This window comes from Malania oleifera, chromosome 1 (assembly GCF_029873635.1).
Source record: "Malania oleifera isolate guangnan ecotype guangnan chromosome 1, ASM2987363v1, whole genome shotgun sequence".
NCBI lineage: Eukaryota > Viridiplantae > Streptophyta > Magnoliopsida > Santalales > Ximeniaceae > Malania > Malania oleifera.
The window spans coordinates 39,272,371-39,292,104 of NC_080417.1; the positions used below are offsets into that span (position 1 = coordinate 39,272,371).

The 19,734-nt window shown below is 39.1% G+C and overlaps 1 protein-coding gene across 1 annotated transcript in view; it reads right to left on the reverse strand.

The window, feature by feature from the left end:
- LOC131164840 (aldehyde dehydrogenase family 3 member F1-like) overlaps positions 1–18,541 on the reverse strand; it is a 30,118-nt gene extending 11,577 nt beyond the window's left edge. The window contains exons 1-7 of the mRNA XM_058122354.1: positions 18,153–18,541; positions 17,935–18,003; positions 15,653–15,749; positions 14,523–14,729; positions 14,200–14,324; positions 13,970–14,074; positions 13,702–13,874 (exon numbers count right to left, since the gene is read on the reverse strand). Coding sequence (XP_057978337.1) covers positions 13,702–13,874; positions 13,970–14,074; positions 14,200–14,324; positions 14,523–14,729; positions 15,653–15,749; positions 17,935–18,003; positions 18,153–18,350 — 974 coding nt within the window. The 5' untranslated portion in view covers positions 18,351–18,541. The remainder of the gene's footprint in view (positions 1–13,701; positions 13,875–13,969; positions 14,075–14,199; positions 14,325–14,522; positions 14,730–15,652; positions 15,750–17,934; positions 18,004–18,152) is intronic.
- Positions 18,542–19,734: the final 1,193 nt, after the last annotated feature.

A 19,734-nucleotide genomic window follows, 5' to 3' on the forward strand; every position in this document is an offset into this window, starting at 1 on the left:
CATGAGATTAGAAGTTTCTTAGGTCTGGTAGGATATTACCACCGGTTTGTAGCAGGTTCTTCTAAACTATCAGGTCTGCTAACACAACTCACAATGAAGAATATGAAGTTTGAATGGTCTGATGAGTGAAGCGAAGTTTTCAGGAACTGAAGCAATGTCTAGTTACTACCCTGGTGTTGACTATTTCATTAAGAGAAGGTGGATTTGTGATCTATAGTAATGCATCTTAGAAGGGACTCGAGTGTGTCTTAATGCAAAAGGGAAAAGTTATTGTGTATGTTTCTCGCCAACTCAAGGAGTACGATAAGAATTATCTGATGCATGGCATGGAATTGGCAGCAGTAGTCCCTGCATTAAAGATCTAGAGGCACTACATGTATGGTGAAAGGTGTGAGATCTTTACCGACCACAAGAGTCCTAAGTACTTTTTCACTCAGAAAGAGTTGAACATGAGGCAACGGAGATGGCTGGAATTAATAAAGGACTACAACTGTACCATTAGTTACCACCCAGGAAAAGCTAATGTGGTAGCTAATGCTTTGATTTGGAAGTCAGTGCTTGTGTCAATTTCAACAGTTGGGGTTCAACATCAGATTATAATGGAGTTGGAAAGGATGGGCATGGGATTAGTTGAAGGAAATCACCAGACATTCATTGCTAGCCTAGTAGTGTAACCGACCCTACGAGAAAAGATCAGAACCATTCAGACAAAAGATGCAAAGCTGGAAGAGATTGTGAGTGGAGTACAAGATGGGTTGAATGCAGATTTCAATGTCTTAGACGACAAGGTGTTAAGATTTCACACTAGGATATGCGTGCCGAATGACACTGAGATTAAATGAACCATCTTGGAAAAGGCACATCACTATCTATATATAGTGCACCCAGGAAGCACAAAGATGTACAAGGATTTGCGGGAATCTTTCTGATGGTCTAACATGAAAAGAGAGATCACCAAAAGCCGGTAGGACCGTTGCAACCACTTCTCATTCCTAAGTGGAAGTGGGAGCACATTTCCATGGATTTTGTCACGGGATTGCCATTGGTGCATCAAGGACAGAATGCTATTTGGGTAGTTGTTGACATACTGATGAAGAATGCTCATTTTATTCAGGTTAAAGTCAGTTATTCTATGAATAAGATGGCAAAGCTTTATATGCAGGAGATAGTCATACTGTACAGGGTGCTTGTGTCTATTTTTTCAGATAGGGACACGCAGTTTACTTCTCAATTTTGGAAGAGTCTACAAGAAGCTTTAGGGATTCAACTTACTTCCGGTACTTCTTTTCACTTGCAGACCAATGGTCAGTCAGAGAGGACTATTCAGAACTTAGAGGATATGCTGCAAGCATGTGTACTGGAGTTCAGGAGTAGTTGGATTAAATATTTGTCGTTAGTTTAGTTTGCATTTAATAACAGTTATCAGACTAGTATCAAGATAGCATCGTATGAGGCACTGTATGGTCACAGGTTCCAATCTCCATTGTATTGGGACGAGGTCGGTGAGCGACATATTTTAGGGCTGGAGCTTGTTCATCAAGCCTTTGAAAAGGTCCAGTTTATCAGGGAAAGAATAAAGATAGCACAGAGTGGGGATGCTCATACCCTATTTCTAGCAACTTATGTTTTTTCCAGTCAAGTTATTTTATTTATGGTTAACAAATGAAAATTGTTTGGCATGGGAACAGTTTTAAATGGCATATGTGATTTGAAGGTTTTAATAGGTTTTTATACTATATATGATATAATTGTCGGGGGCCGAGTGTTGATATAACGGCCAGGGGCCAAGTTTTGATATAATAACCGGGGGCCAAGTTTGATATGATGACTGGGGGTTGAGTTTTGATATAACAGCCGGGAGCCGAGTTTGATATGACGGCCAGGGGCGAGTTTTGATATAACGGTCGAGGGTCGAGTTTGATATGATGGCCGGTGGGCTGGTTTTTTATTGAATGACAGTTTTATATGAAATGAGTTATAATACAATTTTTATTATGTAAATTGCTATATATGATTCTAGAACCCTGTGGATCTGTGATATGTGATAATGTGATATTGTGAACAAGGTACCGTAGCTATATGTGGGCAGTTAGTGCAATCACATGGGCATGGAAGTGTGATGTTGGGATAGTTGATTGGAGACCCGAGCTGCAGTACTACTCCGAGGTTTTTGCCGGGGGGGGGCATCCGAGGAATTTCAGACGATCATAGGTAGGGACAATCGTACTTACTACCTTAAAGTTTTTGACTCAGTTGCGGAACCGCCGACTGCGAGTTGAGTCCAGCTTTCGGGCCGCACAACCCGTCATGGGAGGAAGCATGTTGTATGAGTATGTGAGAGCGGGACGACGCTACTTTGTAAGTCTAGGTTGCGTCTTTTATGCACATATAGGCAAATTTACTATAAATGAGCTATATTGAGCTGACAGTTATTACTTGGAAATTATGTATCTTTTGATATACGATATAGTACAGTTCTCTTTAAATGCTATGTTTATGTACAGTTAAATGATGAAATTTTATTTCATATGAGAACCCATGCTAGTCACACACTGATATTAATATAATCCATCTTACTGAGAAGTGTCTCACCTCATTATACAAAAAAATTTTCAGGTCCTTTAGGGAACAAAGATAGCTTGCTTTGGAGGGGATTAGGCATTTCAGGGGTGCTAGACAGAGTTGGTGAGTCATCGGCGGTTTTATTTTGTCCTTTGGCTATGTTGTATTATATAGATAGATAGTTGCATGGATATGGATTTGGGGAACAATTAGAACTTTGGTAAAGAATGTTGATGTTTTAGTAATCTTCCGCTATATGCTTAAAATTCAGTATTGGCAAGTGCTCCCGGGATTCCCTAGTTGGGGCGGGTTGTATTCCTATATATATGTATATGTGGTCTCAAAGAGAGTATTTCTATATGTTTATTTATTTTTCTAGCACTTTGGGCCTACATGGTGGATCGGGGTGCTATAGATAAGCCTCAGTCAAAGCCTTCATAACAAATAACATGTCATCCACAAACAATGGAAATTTCACCCCTTTGCATTGTATCACCCTCTTCCCCACTAGAAGCTCCACCAAATCCCACATATAGTTCTTATTTAATAACTCCATCTTCTCCACCATAACACTCATCCATCTATTTTTTACGTTGTCGTGCACTGCAACTTGAAAAATAGTAGGAACCTTGTTGCTGGTAGTAATGAATGCATAATACACCGGAACATCAAATTTATACTTGAGTGGTGGCCTGATAGTGCATCCGGACCCGTTGTTTTCTGGCTGATCTCCCGAGTTAAAGCTCCCCATAATATGAACCATGTCATCTCTACCTTAAGTCTCTAATTCCACCTACATCACATGTTCATTGCTGTTGCAATTTTCTTGTTGACTTTTTGAGTCCTATCTCATTTTGATAATGACAAACGATAGCATCTCATTTGGCATTTAAGTGTATGAACATGAATGACCATGAAAAAGCACAATGATTGATGCACAATGAAAGCCATGAAGCATTCAAGTTTGCATATCACTTTGGCACATACCATGGAGTAATTGGAGAGCAAAGCTTAAAGACTAAGAGATTTTTCAGTTGTATTGCATTTAGGTTTAAACGTAATTGCATGTCTTAATGAATTTGAAGTGAAGCTCATAGTAGACCTTAGATGGACCTTAGGAACTTAAGTTTTCATGGAAAACCTTTTTATTTAAAATGATAAACTATTTCAAAAGGTTTAAAATATGTTTGAACTTGAAAACGGCCGAAAAAACTCAATTTTATAAGGGGTTCAACCGACTGGATGTAAAGCCCGATCGATCAAAGTTCATCAGAATATGATCTGGTTAACCGGATCATAGCGCACGTCGACGAAACATCACTAAATTGGAAATAGCCTTTGAGTCAGTCACCGAACCTCAACCAATATCGACTAGAACTCTTGGTTAAGGCCAAAATTGGCTCTCAAACGGTCACTTTTCTTGGAATAAAATATATATTAAGACCCCCAACGACCATGTAATGGTCATATTTCAAGTTTGCCTATAAATATTAAGACTTTGATCAATCTTGGAATACTCTTGAATCTTTGAGCAACACTTTTACACACTTCACTCACTTCAAGTTCTCCTAATCTTATGATTTCCAAAAATCATTTGGAGAACACCATCCTAACTCTATTGAGCTTCAAATCTTATTCATTGAGAGTGTTTTAGTATTTGTATTTCCATTGTACTCATCAAATCTTGAAGGAGCACTCTTGTACAAAATCATTTATTTTTTCCTTTCAACGTTCACAGTTCGGGTTGGAATCGTGCCAAGCAAGAGTTTTTGCTTGGAGAGGTATCTCCACCTACAAGGAGGGTTGTAAGAGGTAGCTCCGCCTTGTTGAAGGAGCCGATAGTGGAAATCCTTAGGTGGTTGTCTTGAGGCAAGGACGTAGACGGGTATAGCCGAACTTTGTAAAATCGCGGTGTTGTTTTCTCTAACCCTACACTCCTTTAATTTCAGCACTTGTATGTTTATATACTTGTAGTATTTAATATTGTTCTATAAACTCAAACTTAAGTTGATCTAGATTGATAAATAGGTTAAATATTTGACCTAATTTTTTAAATATCCAATTCAGCCCCCTTTTGGGATATCACCAATTCTAACATTTCTGACATTTGTTTCTTTTCCTTTACATGAGTACGCTGCACCATGTCTCCAATTAATTCCAACTTGCATCATCCATGCTTTCCAGTTGAATTCCGTATAAAGTCTTCACCATACCTTGCTGCACTAACAGATCCTTCACCCTTCTTTGCCACAAACCGAAATTTCCGACTGCATCAAACTTGACAACGTCAAATTTCGTAGATGAAGTTCCAGAGGTCATTACAACAATGCTATGATACCAATTTGTTGTGAAAAATGAATTGCACAGCGGAATATATAAGATCAAACACACGCAACACTTAATGATGAAAATACAGAAACAATCCACAACAAATATATGAAAGCAATAACAACACAACACGCAAGGAATTACATGGTTTGGCAATGCCTACATCCACGGGAGCAAACGACAACAATTCACTATCTTCTTATCCAAAAGACATGAACAATACATCAACCACACACATATACATTAGACATAATGTATATATAAAGTTCCTAGAGGTTTTTCCTCCAAACCCCAACCAACTTAACGTCCTTTTATTCAAAAATTGAAATTTGCGCTGGGTATCTCGAGCTAAACCTTCAATTTCAAGTAGAAAGTAAAATCTCTCAAACATTGCACCAAATCGTCGACGGTTAGAGTCTTACCGTCGACAATTTCCCCTGCTACTACGTGATTTCCTTCTTGTTTTCCCTTTGTGCATGCTTTCCACTCACTATGTGAGCCACATATCACAAAAGTTGAAAAGGTTCAAGATGCTTGATTGCAATCCTCTGAGTACACGCATGGAGTGTGGAATGAAGTTGTCAAAATTTGATGATGGGGAGAAGGAAGATCCGGCCATGTACGAAAGTCTTGCAGGAAGTTTGAGATATTTGACATGCACGAGGCTTGATATCCTTTTTTTAGTTGGGGTATTGAGTCGTTTTATGGAAGCTCCTTCTACTCACATAAAAGTTGCTAAAAGAATTTTTTAGTATCTAAAAGGTACAATTAATTTTGAGCTATTTTATTCTCCCTCCAACAATTTCAAACTTGTTGGATTTTGTGATAGTGACTTTGCGAGAGATATTGATGATAGAAAGGGTACTATGGGTTTCATATTTTTCATGGGTACTTGTGCTATTACATAAAATTCTTTGAAGCAATCCATTGTCACACTTTCTACGTGTGAATCCAAATATATGGCTGCAACTTCTTGCACTTGTCATGCTATTTGGCTTAGGAGTTTATTAAAGGAAGTTCACTTACCACAAGAAGAAGCTATTGAAATTTTCCTTGACAACAAGTTCGCACAAGAATTAGCTAAGAATCTAATTTTTCATGATCGAAACAAACTTATAGATACAAGGTATCATTTCATTAAAGAGTGCATTACTAAAAAGGAAGTGGAACTCAAGTGTGTGAAAACTCAAGATCAAGTTACGGATATTTTTACGAAAACTCTCAAATTTGAAGATTTTCAAAGGTTGCGAGCAAGTCTTGGAGTGAGGAAGAAAATTTCAAATTAAGGGGGAGTGTTGAGATTAATTTGAATTAATGCATTCATGTGTCTTGGTTCATGTATGTGCAAGTTCAATGATAGCATCTTAATTGTGGTTCATTTATTAAACAATTAATTGAGGTTCATGTGTCTTTGAATTAATTACATGAACCTCAATTAATTGAGTTCATAACTAAATGTTCATGCGTCATATTTTGTACCTATAAATACCCCCTTTGTACTCAAAGTTTGGGATCAAGTGAATACACACATCTCTTCCTTCTTTTTAACAATTTCATGATCACAGCATCTAGTGGTGGGTCAAATAGGATTTTTCAGCATCTTGTGGAGGGTCAAATAGGATTTTTGGTTCAAAGATACTGTGAAAAATTAAAATGAAAAATGAACCACTTCTAGCCTATGAGATAGTGCTTACTGATCATAAGATTTGTTAGTTTGGGCTTGAAATTATGAGTTGAACAATGGTAACCATGCAATAACTTGTCAATTATCTATGGAAAAAGTTGCAACAATGAAGTTCATAAAATTGAATGCAAAGCCAAGATTTTTTTTTTCCCCTCCTTTCGGAGGAAAGGACAAAGGAAAAGTTTCCTTCTGTAATGATCTTAGTATCCAGTGGGAGATCTCCATGTAAGCAAAGCCAAGATTTTTTTTTTTTGGAGAAATTTACCCCACCACATCAGCTATAAAGCTCATGATGCCATTTTGCACTATGGGCCTGTTGGGAGATTAAACCTAGAGCAACAATCACACACCAAGAAAAATACAAGCACATCCACAATGGAACACCGGATTTACGTGGTTCGGTCCAAACTGACCTACATCCACGGGAGCACACACCACTGCACTATAAACTGGGAGAAACAATACAAGGAAGAGCCACTGCTCAACTCTTTCTCTCACCACAACTCTCTGCTCTCTGCACTTCTCTCTGCACTCTCAGCACACTACGCATACACTTTTTTGCAACCCACACACACCTCTCACAACTCACTACAACATATAGCAATAGAACCACTCCACACACACACGTATATATATACAAGAGGGAGCGGAGAGTTCAAAGAGGGTGGCTGCAGATTTCAACAAAATCTGCAGTGTAGGTGGCCGCCGGTCTTCACTGTCAAAGGTGGTGACTGGGTTGGTGCGGCTGTCAGAGGTTCCACACCTACAAATTCAACAATCTCCCACTTGGAGGTGGAGACAGCATCTCAACTAGTGTATATGCAAATGTTGTGCTCATGTCTGTCTTCAATCATGAAGACCAACTGAAGTTGAGCATAACTTCAGTTTCTCTGTAGTTACCACCTTTGTCAACATGTCAGCTGGATTTCTGCTGCCTTGAATCTTTTAAGTGTTAGTACTCCATCCTCTAATAGAGATCTAATGAAGTGATAACGCAATCCGATATGTTTGGTTCTGGAAAGAAATGCAAAAGATGTATCGCACTCTGACTGTCGCTGTACAAAACATTCCTCTGCTACTTTAACCCAAGCTTTGTCAACAAATCTTGAAGCCAAATCATCTCTTTGCTGGCTTCTGTCACTGCTACGTACTCAGCTTCTGTAGTGGATAGGGCTACAATCTTTTGTATCTGCCACATCCAACTAACAGCTGTTGTGGCAACAATGAAAACGTATCCGGTGGTGCTCCTGCGGTGATCAATTTCACTAGCAAAATCGGCATCTACATACCCTTTGACTTTCAATTCTCCTTTGCCAAAACATAAGCACTTATCAGTAGTGCCTCTGAGGTACCTGAAGATCCACTTCACTGCTTCCCAGTGAGTCTTTCCTGGATTAGACATGAATCTACTGACTGCTCCCACTGCTTGGCCAATATCCGGTCTGGTACAAACCATAGCGTACATGAGACTTCCAATGGCTGAGGCGTAAGGTACCTTAGCCATGAAGTCCTTCTCTTCATCAGTCTGGGGAACCTGATCCTTGGAGAAGCGAAAGTGTCTTGCCAAAGGTGTATTTACTGCTTTGGCGTTGCTCATGTTAAACCTCTGTAGAACACAGCCAATGTACTCTGACTGAGATAGCTGCAATGTTCCTTGTCGCTTATCTCTGGAGATTCGCATCCCAAGTATCTGCTTCGCTGAGCCTAAGTCTTTCATGTCAAATTCCATTGACAATTGCTGCATCAATTTCCTGATCTCTTCTATATCTGGTCCTGCGATCAACATGTCATCCACATATAACAACAGAATGATATAGCTATATCGATACCTCTTGAAGTAGCAATAGTGGTCGGCATTGCACTTTAGAAAATCATTCCTGTGCATAAAGCCATCAAATTTCTGGTACCATTGTCTGGGAGCTTGTTTGAGACCGTACAAGATCTTCTTTAACCTGCACACCAAATTCTCTCTACCTTTCTCTGAGAATCCTTCTGGTTGATGCATGTAGATTTCCTCATCAAGATCACCATGAAGAAATACCGTCTTCACATCTAACTGCTCAAGATGTAAACCCTCTGAGGCAACAATACTCAGAACAGATCTGATGGTTGTCAACTTCATAACTGGTGCAAAAATGTCGGTGTAGTCAATTCCTTCCTTCTGCTCGAAGCCTTTAACTACCAATCGAGCCTTGTATCTCCTGGAGCCGTCATGTTTCTCTTTGATCCAGTACACCCACTTGTTGTGAAGGGCCTTCTTACCTTTGGGCAACTCAGCTAGTTCCCACGTTCTGTTGGAGGTGAGGGACTTCATCTCGTCCTTCATTGCAAGCTCCCACTTGCTTGCATATCCTGCCTGACATGCTTCATCATAGCATTCGAGCTCAACTCCATCTGTAAGAAGTAAATAATCTATATACCTTCTGTTTGGTACATGGGGCCGAGTAGATCTCCTAAGCTTCGGAGCTGGAGTAGGAGACGGTGATGCGACGATCTGCTCCACTGGTTCCTCCACCTGAGGATTCTCAGCATTTTGTTGTTGTGTCCCGACACACTTTGGGACATCATCCATATCTACACAGGTTGATTCTCTCTGAACTAGTTTGGTGGATTCAGCAGTGTGCCTATCTTTGTACATCACCTTTTCATCAAAAATCACATCTCTGCTTCTGATCACCTTTTTGTTTTCATCATCCCAAATGCAGTATCCAAATTGATCTCCACTATAACCGATGAAAGTGCATTTTCAGGATTTCGGATCCAGCTTATCCCTGACATGATCATTGATATGTACATATGCAACACAACAAAAAACTTTCAAATGTGAAAGTCTTACCTCTTTGTTACTCCAAACTTCTTCTGGTAGGCAATAGTCCAATGGTACTGAAGGACTTCTATTAATCAAATAAGTTGTTGTGTTGACTGCATGTGCCCAAAACATCTTTGGCAAGCCTGACTGCATACGCATGCTTCTGGCCTTTTCTGTCAACATTCTGTTCATCCGCTCGGCTACGCCGTTGTGTTGAGGCGTACCTGGCACAGTCCTTTCCATTCTAATACCATGCTCATAGTAGAATTTCTTGAACTCGGTGTCAACATACTCTCCACCGTTATTAGTTCTCAGCCTTTTGATTTTCAAACCAGTTTCATTTTCTATTGTCGCTTTCCAATTTTTAAAAGCATCAAAAACATCAGATTTATACTTCAGGAAGTAAACCCATACCTTCCGTGAATGATCATCGATAAACGTGACGAAGTAATGCTTTCCTCTTGTAGACAAAATGGTTGTTGGTCCCCATACATCTGAATGGACTAGCTCAAGTCTCTCTTTCTTCGGGGTACTGATATTTGCCTGGAAACTAACTCTCTTTTGTTTCCCAAATATGCAATCCTCACATGTGTCGATCTTCACTGACTGTAAATCACTCAACTTACCCTTTGAGTGCATCACCTTGAGTCCCTTCTCACTCAGGTGTCCAAGTCGTTGATGCCATAGGTTGCTATCATCATTTCCTGTAGCAACTGTAATAGACATACATGTATCAGGAGTTACATAAAGAGTACTACTTTTCTTAACTCGAGCAATTGTCAATGCACCCTTCGAAATCTTCCATTCATCACCAATGAAAGATGTGTTATAACCTTCATCTGCCAATTGACCGACTGAGATCAAATTCTTCCTCAGGTCTGGAATATGTCTGACATTCTTCAGCTTCTATACTGACCCGCTCATTTTGATCTTCACTGTCCCCTTACCGGCAATGTCGCAAGGTTGATCATTGCCCAAATATACTTTACCAAAATTACCTGATGTATACTCTTCCAGGCAATCTCTGCTGCAAGTGGCATGGAATGAAGCTCCAGAGTCTAACACCCAAGACTCCGTTTTGCTCTCCAAAGAGCAGATCAACAAATCATCAATTTTGGAAGCAATATTTGCTTCTGTCTTTGACCTCATCTCTTTCTTTTGACTTCTACACTGGTTCTTGTAATGACCAGTCTTTCCACAGTTCTAGCACTCAATAACTTTTCTACTATAAGAACCTGTGCCTTGAGTACCTTTGGAATCTTTGGATTTGGACCGCCTGGTCCTGGATCTACCACGATTGTTAGATCGTCCATGCCTGCTTCCCTTTCCCTGGCTTTTCACATTCAAATCTGAACTTGAAGTGGAGTCATTGTTCGACTGCATTCTGATCTCCTCTGTCAAAATCATGCTGGTAACCTCGTCGTATTTCAGCTTCGATTTTCCTGCAAAGCTACTGATCGCAGTGACAATACCTTTCCAACTCTCAGGCAGCTGACTAAGAATTAATAGGGCACAGATCTCACTGTCAAAGGTTATCCCGACCGAGGCGAGTTGATTCGATAACTCGTTGAAATTATTTAAGTGTCTGCTGAAGCTTTCGCCTGCAGACATGCTCATGGTAAACAGTCTTTTCATAAGATGTACCTTGTTTGCGGCTGATGGCTGCTCGTACATGTTAGATAGCGCATCCATAAGGGACTTGGTGGTTGTCAAGTGCTTGATGTTGAAGGCAATAGACTTTGCCAACGTCATCCTCACGGCTCCGAGGGCTTTTCGGTCAAGCAACTCCCACTCACTCTCCTTCATGGATTCTGGCTTCACCATCAGTGGTAAGTGCAACTCCTTACCAAATAAGAAGTCCTCGATCTGCATTTTCCAGAAACCGAAGTTCGTGCCATCAAACATCTCGATGTGAGAGCTCTTTTCGTTCGACATCTTGATTCGCTGATTTAGAGATGGAATTAGCTCAATTGGACAGCACGGTTGGATCCGGAACGGTCGAAAACCCTAGAAATGGCTTAAGTCGCTCAAAAAATGGACCCGAAATGGCTTTGAAAAACCCAGTCAAAGTTTCGGTCAACTCTGGTCAACTTGGTCAACCCTGTTGACGTGGCAGTATGACGTGGCACGTGGGGCCCCTGCTGACGTGGCACATGGGAGCCCCCTTGATGACGTGGCACTGACGTGGCATGGGTCCGGGGCTGATGTGGCGGCTGACTCGGCCGCTGAAGTGCGCAATGACGTGTCACCGATCCCTTGCTGACGTGGCGCTGACTCGCCCGCTTACTTGGGGCCACGTGGCGCTGACACAGCCCGTTGACGGGGCGGGTCTCTGCTGCGGGTTGGATCCGGTTCTCGCGGACTGGGTTGCCGGTCAACCCGATATGACTGTGTGTCCGGATTGGGTCGGGTTCCAAACGGGTCGGGCTGAGTCTGTCTGGGCAAGGGAGACGCGTGGGCGCGCGTGCAGGAACCTGCCGTTCCCTCTCCGGTGCGTGAGGGCGCGTGGCAACGCGTCCTTTACGTGGGTGGCACGTGCTGGCGCGTGCAACGGATTCCGAGCTCCTTTTGAGCTCCGGTTAGTGCCGTTGGCTTCGTCTAGGCCAGAGGAGTTCGATGGTAGCTTCAAAATCAAAATTTGAGCTATTGGACAGAGGCTCAAAATCCGGAATTTTTTTCAATCTGGCGATTTTACTCCGACCAAAGCTCTGATACGAATTGTTGGGAGATTAAACCTAGAGCAACAATCACACACCAAGAAAAATACAAGCACATCCACAATGGAACACCGGATTTACGTGGTTCGGTCTAAACTGACCTACGTCCACGGGAGCACACACCACTGCACTATAAACTGGGAGAAACAATATAAGGAGGAGCCACTGCTCAACTCTTTCTCTCACCACAACTCTCTGCTCTCTGCACTTCTCTCTGCACTCTCAGCACACTACGCATACACTCTTTTGCAAACCACACACACCTCTCACAACTCACTACAACACATAGCAATATAACCACTCCACACACACACGTATATATATACAAGAGGGAGCGGAGAGTTCAAAGAGGGTGGCTGCAGATTTCAACAAAATCTGCAGCGTAGGTGGCCACCGGTCTTCACTATCAAAGGTGGTGGCTAGGTTGGTGCGGCTGTCGGCGGCTCCACACCTGCAAATTCAACAGGGCCTATGTGAACCCCCTTCGTGGGATAGAATCCTTAAGCTGTTGCTCTAGCAGTGAGAGAGTGGGAGGGGCTGGTGCAAGTGCAAGTTTAGCATTTGAATATATCCCAGGAAAAAAGACGGGAAGAAAAACAGTACCACAGATTATTTTCCCAACAAGTGGAAGCTATGCTAAAACTGCAGGGCTGTTATAATAAAAGAACATGATATGGAGCTAAGCACCTTGGATTGTTACGGCAGGTCATTATGCAAAGATTTGACACACCCAAGCATACACTCTAAGTGTGGAGTCTTAACTGTTACGATTAATTTGAACTCCATGAACTGCAAGGACAAAGGGACGAAAAAAAAGAAAATGCAGCAACCTAACAGCACGAGAACAAAAACTGAGCCAGTTTAGTTGTGAAATACAGTTTTCCTTTCTCATTTCAATTTTCTAAAATAAAAATATGCCACTATGCTTTTTAATTTTCCAACATTTTCTTGGGAAATTTGAAAACCGTGCTATTTACTGTTTTCCAAAATTTTCATATAAATGTTGGAAAGCTGAAAAATAATGTGACATTTCTGTAATTCTTCAGAAAACTGGAAATGAAAAATGAAGACTGTTTTCAACTAAATAACCTTGAAATCCTCTCTTACGGGGCAACACTAACAGGAGTTTTCAAGTCCACTATCACAAGTCATCTGAGCAATTTTCAACAGGAGTTGACGATGAGAATTGGTACAGTCACACTTGTGATAAGCCTGGTTCCCCTTCTACTCCTAGTTGCAAAAAACACCATCTTTCAATGGACAGAAATTCTGAAGGAAGCATCTTACAGATCAAAATATGGGGTACAAGAAAGGCTTGCTCTAATTTGGTAACTGAACCAGGCTTTGATTTGCAAGGTTTAGAACGGCTCATATTCTTACTAAATTTCTCCAAAATGAGGGTAACAATATGAATTAATCAGTCTGAGGTTTAGGGCTGAACCAAGCAAGCCCAGTCTGATTTGCACCCCTTTGAATGACTATGAAGCACATTAGAGCTATCTCAAATAGGAAGTGCAAACAAATATAGCAGAGAAACAAAACAAATCAAGGAGATAGCTGAACATGATATTGGTCCATGAGAAAGGGAAAAGAGAACCTACAATCTCTCTTCATCTGTTGAACCCCCATAAACAATGGATGCTGCAACATCAGGGTCTTGAAGGAGACCGCACAATCTGTCAAAGTGCTGCTTATTGATAATTCTGGAGATATCCTTTATGTCTTTCAGGTTTTCGCCAAAACATTTCTTAATTGCCTTCTTCAACAGTTCAATCTGCATAGATAATGACATTATGGATATAAATTTGACTCGTTACAATACTAGAAGCACAATATGATTTTTAAATTTATTAAGATCATCATCTATACCAAAACAGATGCCCACTTTTCTTCTACAAGCACGTAGTCTATTCCAATGCATGCTTGTCCACTGCATCCGCCCCACTTTCCCCCAGCTATTCTTTTGGAAGCCACCTTAAGATCAGCATATGCACAGAAGCAAAACCCAATTGGTTTACGGTTTTAATTTCCAGCCCTTCTCTTCTCTGAACACAGTTACCTTAAAAATATACATAAAACTAAAGTGCAATAAAAACAACCTTTAATTCAGAGGGATTAGAAAGGGAATCCATAATAACAGGACATTTTCCACCGAGCTCTACAGTAACAGGTGTTAAATTCTTTGCAGCTGCAGACATGACAATGCGACCCACTTGTGGACTCCCTGAAGATAAATCAACAAAGACAGATTTTAATTTGGTTAATGGTTGCTCATAATGATAAATACACTTCAAATTTGGTTTTGGGAACCCATTAAGAATTCTAGTCCAGCAATCAAACATTCAGGATTTAATGATTTTGCTGGCTTCATCCTAGTTTATGTACATCATAGATATGTTGTGGATGATATGGAAAGTGATACCAGTAAAGAATATTTTGTCCCATTTCTGCTGCAGTAGTTGATTGCCAACGTCTGCTCCACCTTCAATTACTTTAATAGCTGTTTTGTCCAAGTAAAAAGGGATAGTCTTCGCAAGAAAAGAAGAACATGCTGGTGCTAGCTCGGAAGGCTTTAGAACCACTGTGTTTCCTGCAGATACTGCGCCAATCAATGGGTCCAATGCCAGCGCTGGACCGACACATGCAGAAAGCTGGTTTAAAATGCAATACCAGCCCCCAAATTTATGCAATGCTCTTTTTTTGGTTAAATAATAAATTTATTAACCAAAAGAAATTGCAGTCCAACACAGAAAAGAAAAGAGAAAAAAAATAACACCTAAACCAAACCAAATTCTAACACCCTAGAAGCAAAAGCATATATCAGCAATACAACTAGCTACTCCCACTCTATCATGCAGTAGCTAGTAGGTGGGTGAATTCAAATTGTTGTGGAGTCTATCAATTCATCCCCTGAATCTAATGAATTGATTTGAATTCACCAATTCACATAATTCTAAACCTATCAATCCAGTCAAACCTGACTAGTTTAAAACCCCAAGAACCATCTGTCCTTTATTTTTTTCCTTTATTTCTTTTCTTTTCTGTTGTTTTTTTTCAGACAATTGCCTTCTATTCCTTCACTACGCCAGTCCTATGCCGAAAAAGTGGAGAAAACAGAACTATAGGTCTTATCTTGCCTTCACCAAACCACCCAACTTTTGGAGGAGTATTGTGTTGTGCCATTGTGAAGAAGGGGCAGAATAGTTGTAGGCTAAGGTGGTACTCATGTTTCATTCTATTGTTAAGATGCAAAGGTTGGTTTTCTTTATTAGTTAGTTCAATTATTTATGAGTTTTTCGCGAGTATTTTTTTTTTCTCTCCTTTAAATAAAGAAAGCCAGTGCTGATGTAGGACCTGCGGCCAGTGGGGCTAAGGCTCTTACGCATCACAAATTCTTTTACAATTACTCATATGGGAAGGGAAGGACGTTAAATTCTACTTCTATAAATAGAAACACAGTGGAAATCAAATTCATTAAATAAAACTCATCCAGCTCAGAATCAATTGAAGTTATCTTCAAAATGAGGCTGGTCAAAAGTTTATTGGACTCACAGATTGGGAAGTTCCATGATACAAATATGAGAACCAAGCCAAGTGGCTCAGCCACCACTTCTCCTCTTGCTGGGGCAAAAATCAATGGTATGGAAGCCTGCCCAAAATTCCCATTAGTTCAGAAACGCATAAACAAAAATATCAAACAGCATTTCCATCTTATGGCATTGACATTCCACCTTATGGCACTGATCTTCATAGATGGACTTATCTTTTATGTGGAAGCTTTGAATTCTAATTTTACATTCAAATTTGGGTGGATTAGGACAAAACATAATATAAATTTTGTAAATTCCAAACCACATTAATCTAAAATTGATGTTTGAAATTCATGCTCTCAAACACAATATTATACTGGGTGAAGAAGATTAAGGGCATGTTTACTTTTGAAAATTAATTTTCCTTTTCCATTTCAGTTTTTCAAAAAATTACAAAAAATTAACTATTTTTTGAGTTTTATAACATTTGTATAAAAACAATGCAAAATAATAAAAAAATTTGACAATATTCACCGGAGGATGTAGTTTTAGTTTGCATTTCTAATTTTTCAAATAATAAAAAAATGCCATATTATTTTCCAATTTTCTAAATTTATACAAGAAAATTAAAAAATAATTTTTTTTTTTTTTTATTTTCTAACTTTCTGATTTCTTGCCCTGTGCTTGGGAGCAAAGAATTCGGATTTGAGATTTGGGTTTGTAGAAGTTTAGATCAATATAGTATAAAATTATATTGAGTTTTAAAATCAAGATAAATCAAAATCCAAGCCCAAAATGAAAATTATCTTGTACAATTAAGCAAACTCTTTGAACCTTGCCTTTGGCCCACCCAGTTTAAAAACTATAAACCAACAATTTGTTTGGTTAATATTTGTAAAGTTAAAACAAATTAAAATTTTAATTAGTACTCATTTTTGTCTTTAAATCAAATAACATTATACAATATAATTAAAAATAATAAAATTACAAAATAAAACAAATTAAAAATACTATAATAAAAATAAACATTATTATAATTATTTTAACTAATTGTTATGTTTTTAAATTTTACTTTATAATAACAATCTTATTGTACACGAGAATTGAAAAATAGTAAAAATATTTTATAAACAACAACGATATGAAAAGGCCCTAAACAAACTTTTTATTTTCCATTTTTGCAATAAGAATCTTGAAAACTAAAAAAAAAAGGTTGGAATTTCTATAATTAAAAATTAAAAATGAAAATCAAGCTTATGCTATTCAGGAGCCATTTGGTATCACTTTAAAAAATTAGAGAAATGAAAACCCAAAACTAGAACTAGAAACCATCAACATGTTTGGTTAACATTTATAAAACAAATGTAAATACAAAAACTTAATTAAAAAATGCTCATTTTCATTTTTAAACCAAAATGTTATAAAAATATGATTAAAATAATAAAATTAAAAGAATGCATATTAAAAAAATTACTGTGGTAAAAAAATTATTATAATTATTTTACTTAATTGTTCTACTTTCAAAGTTTACTTATAATAAAAATTTTATTAGACATGATAATTGAAAAATAGTAAAAATATTTTGTAATTGGCTGTATTATTATTTTTTAAAATTTATCTATTTTTATTTTAATTATACCTAAATTTATATGATAATTTAATTTTGATTTTAATTTGAAAGTGTATAAAATGAATAATTTAATTCATAAAAATTATTTATGAATATTAAATTTTTTGTCAACGGGTTGCTAAAAGAACTGAAACAGAGAATTGACAACGGAAACAATTGCAAAGAAAAAATAAAAAATAATAACGATACCAAACACACTCTTAGACATTGAATCAAACTTACTTAGGGTTGGATTTGGATAAATGCCAAGCCCCTCCTATCTAAGCAGCAAATGACTAATATGTTGACGTTTTACATTAAATTGAAGGTGAGGACGACTTCATGAGCATGGTCGCTCTCACCCTTGTCACAAGGTGAGCAAGTGCAAAGTGCAAACCCGGTACAAATTCGACCCGGCTTGAGCAAAAACTGGGGTGGGTTTTGCGCCCACCCATTTACACTGATTTTGGGTCGGGTTATAATTATTATTAACATATATAATAGTAATAATAATAATATCTATAATTACTAAAAATTTAAAGGGACATTTAAAATGAATGGTGTGGATTAATGGATTAGGGGGTGTAAACGTATTTTTTCTTAAATTTAAAATTTAAAATTGATTAAGTAATGGACGGCATTCAAACAAGATGGCTGAAAATAGAAACAACAGAAAAAGGATAAGATTGACAAACCCTTTTGGGAGACATCCATTTGTCTACCCTGCTCAAACAATATTTCGCAGTTTTTTCCACTACTCCGACCTGATGAATCACAACACAGAATCATTACCGTTTTCCCAAAATCACAATTTCGCATAGGAGACTTGAAAGAAAATGAAGAGGAGGAATTGTTCGAATCAGGTACAGATTGGAATTTGGATTTAGACAAATCGGTGATGAGGAGGACTAACTTCGTCGCGGTAGGCTTCGGTAGAGGGCTTTCCGAGATCTTGACGGAGCGCGTCAAAGATCTGGTCTTCGTGGTGGTGGAGGAGGTCGAGAATCGCCTGCAGCTGCGATTTCCTCCAGGCGGCGCTTCGCGTTCTACCACTTCTGAAGGTCTGTCTCAGCTCCCCCAGGCTCTGCTCTAGTCCCTCAACTGCTGCCATGAAAATAGATTATGATTTCTTGATTTCTTCGATCTTTACTCGCCCTCACGCCCGCTGCAGGTCTTCCAGCTATCTGTACTCACAATGTCGTTTGCGTAATCGGTTATTCATGGCGTCTGCAGTCTCTATCCATCCGTCGGTGGGGGGTAGCTGTTGGCATTAATGGAAGCTCGTATGGGAGGGCCTAATGTTTCAACTGCCATTATTAATGAGTCCTGCTTTAGCATGGCCTAATTGAGGAAAGGGTGTACATGGATTGATGTTCGACCCGTACGAATTCAAATAAAAATAACTTCCGAGGATCCATAGTATATCTCCGATGCATAAATTAGGGATGGTGAAAGACTAATTTTCTAGATATGATTTCTCCGTGAAGCATATAAAAGGCGATCACAATGTCCTCACTGATATGTTATCTCGCCCTCGAAAAGCTTCCTTCCTCATATCCAAACACCGAGTCATTCTACTTATCCCCATGACCTCATCCTCCTCTTCACCTCCAGACATCCTCTATCTTGGTGTCTCTACCCAGATACATTTTCCTCCAGAAATGTATCCTGAGACCAATGATCCATCCAAAATCAAATCCTATGTAAAGACCTTCTATGACTACTATGCTAATCTGATAGACCATCACCTGACCTTCCTATCATACCCTTTTCTCAATCCTTACGTCATTAAACCATCATCCTTTAATACTCATGTGTTATGGTATCTATGGTATATATCTGTTTTGCAGGTACATGCTATATTCCTCTCTCTCCAGGAGACGTACGCCCATTTTGATGACCCAGTCAACCAGAAATCCATGTTCTAGACTTTCCTCCAACTGTTTGATCCTCTGTTCACATGGAGAAAGAAATTGACTACCCTCATGAGTAATCACAACCTCTGGAAGATGGACCCAACTGAAGCAGTCGCAGTACACAGTATTTTCATCCTACAAAGACTGTATTTCTATCCCAGAATTAAGTCTATGAATGGGATACGTTGTACAACTTCCCCAATACATGACCAAGCTACAAGCCTTCACTGTTGAATCATCTCTGTGAAATGAACGATCTGAAGTTCTGCTCTGAACTTGTCAAAGTCATTCTAGATGAGATTCCAGCTCCTAAACTACCTGACAAGGACCTCCCTAGTCAAGATCCTATGGATACTGATGAAGATTGTCTCTGAAAGAAGCCAACTTACCACCATCCGATCTATGAAGAGATTACGGATGAGGATTACATCAACCTCAACTTATCGCCATCTCACCGAAGTCCATGATGGCAGGCCACTTTAGGTATATTTTATGTCACCAAAGTCCACAATGGTGGGCCGTCTTATGTCTGCTTATATAATTAGTTTGTATATAAGTCAAAAATTGTTGACTAAGAGT